Source organism: Octopus bimaculoides, chromosome 24, assembly GCF_001194135.2.
Source record: "Octopus bimaculoides isolate UCB-OBI-ISO-001 chromosome 24, ASM119413v2, whole genome shotgun sequence".
NCBI classification, from domain to species: Eukaryota; Metazoa; Mollusca; class Cephalopoda; order Octopoda; family Octopodidae; genus Octopus; species Octopus bimaculoides.
The window spans coordinates 21,393,435-21,394,502 of NC_069004.1; the positions used below are offsets into that span (position 1 = coordinate 21,393,435).

Genomic DNA, 1,068 nt, shown 5'->3' on the forward strand with positions numbered 1-1,068 from the left:
CCTACGGGCATATGGCGTAATGGTAAGAGCACGGGCTACTAACCCCAAGATTCTGAATTCAATTCCAGGCAGTGACCTGAATAATAATAATAATAATAATAATAATAATAATAATAATAATATCGAAAAATACCTTAGGAATGAGAACCCAGGTTCGAAATTTCCCCCCAGACACCTAATAAAGGCTGGAGGGTATATCAGCCGAAACGTTGTGTTAACAACAAACAAAATGAGGACAAATATACGTCAAATGTAAATAATGTAAATAATTCCTTATCTCTTAAATATAGAACTGTATTCACTCAAGTCATTGGTCGGCTCGGGACTATAATAGAAGACATTTGGCCAAAGTATCACACAGAAGGACTGAACTCAAAACCACATGGTTGCAACGTGATCTACACTAGTGCTTCTCAAAGTGGTGGTCGCGGATCGGTGCCGGTCGCAAGCCATCAGCTGCCGGTACACGGCGAGTTTCCAGAATATGGCTTATTATTTTGAAAATGTAGAATGTCATATCTTTTTAAAACATTTATTATATCAAATGTTTTTTGCATAGTTTTTTCACGGACCATATTGGGCTTGAGCGGAACTCCGTTTGACACAACCTTTATTAGTGTGCAGTTTGTTAGAGATTTGGCTGCTATTCCTAGCAGATCGTGCGATGCCGTAGAGGCTTCCTCTTTAACTCCTTGCATTTGTGTGTGTGTGTGCGTGTGTTGCTTCACCCTCACTGTGAAACTTAACAGTAACAGAAAGAAAAATCACAGAAAACTTACCTCTCTTGATTATCAAAATCCAGTTGCTTTCTTCCTTTGGTTTTCTTTTACTTCCCTATATTACACAGGTATTTTATTGTTTCCGTGACTTATATATTATAATTAACAATAGTTACTGCTAATTATGGAAAATAAATGGAATAGATGTGGGTTTTGAGCAAATTGGAGTTTGGAAACTTCTGACATCAAATAAACCATCAGGTACATTAGTATTCTACTCTTTGTTCTTCTCTCTAAGATCTTCTGGTTTTCCTCTGTTTTTTGCCGGAGATCGTGAATATTTGTAACG

At 37.3% G+C, this 1,068-nt stretch overlaps 1 protein-coding gene across 2 annotated transcripts in view; it reads right to left on the reverse strand.

Annotated features, from left to right (window-relative positions):
- LOC106878410 (solute carrier organic anion transporter family member 2A1) overlaps positions 1 to 919 on the reverse strand; it is a 112,541-nt gene extending 111,622 nt beyond the window's left edge. The window contains exons 1-2 of one of the 2 annotated variants that reach the window (XM_052976333.1): positions 780 to 874; positions 6 to 76 (exon numbers count right to left, since the gene is read on the reverse strand). In XM_052976333.1, the coding sequence (XP_052832293.1) occupies positions 6 to 11 (6 nt within the window). In that variant the 5' untranslated portion in view covers positions 12 to 76; positions 780 to 874. Of the gene's footprint in view, positions 1 to 5; positions 77 to 779 lie in introns of both variants that reach the window. The other variant, XM_014927618.2, reaches the window with a different exon arrangement.
- Between the last annotated feature and the right edge of the window lie 149 nt (positions 920 to 1,068).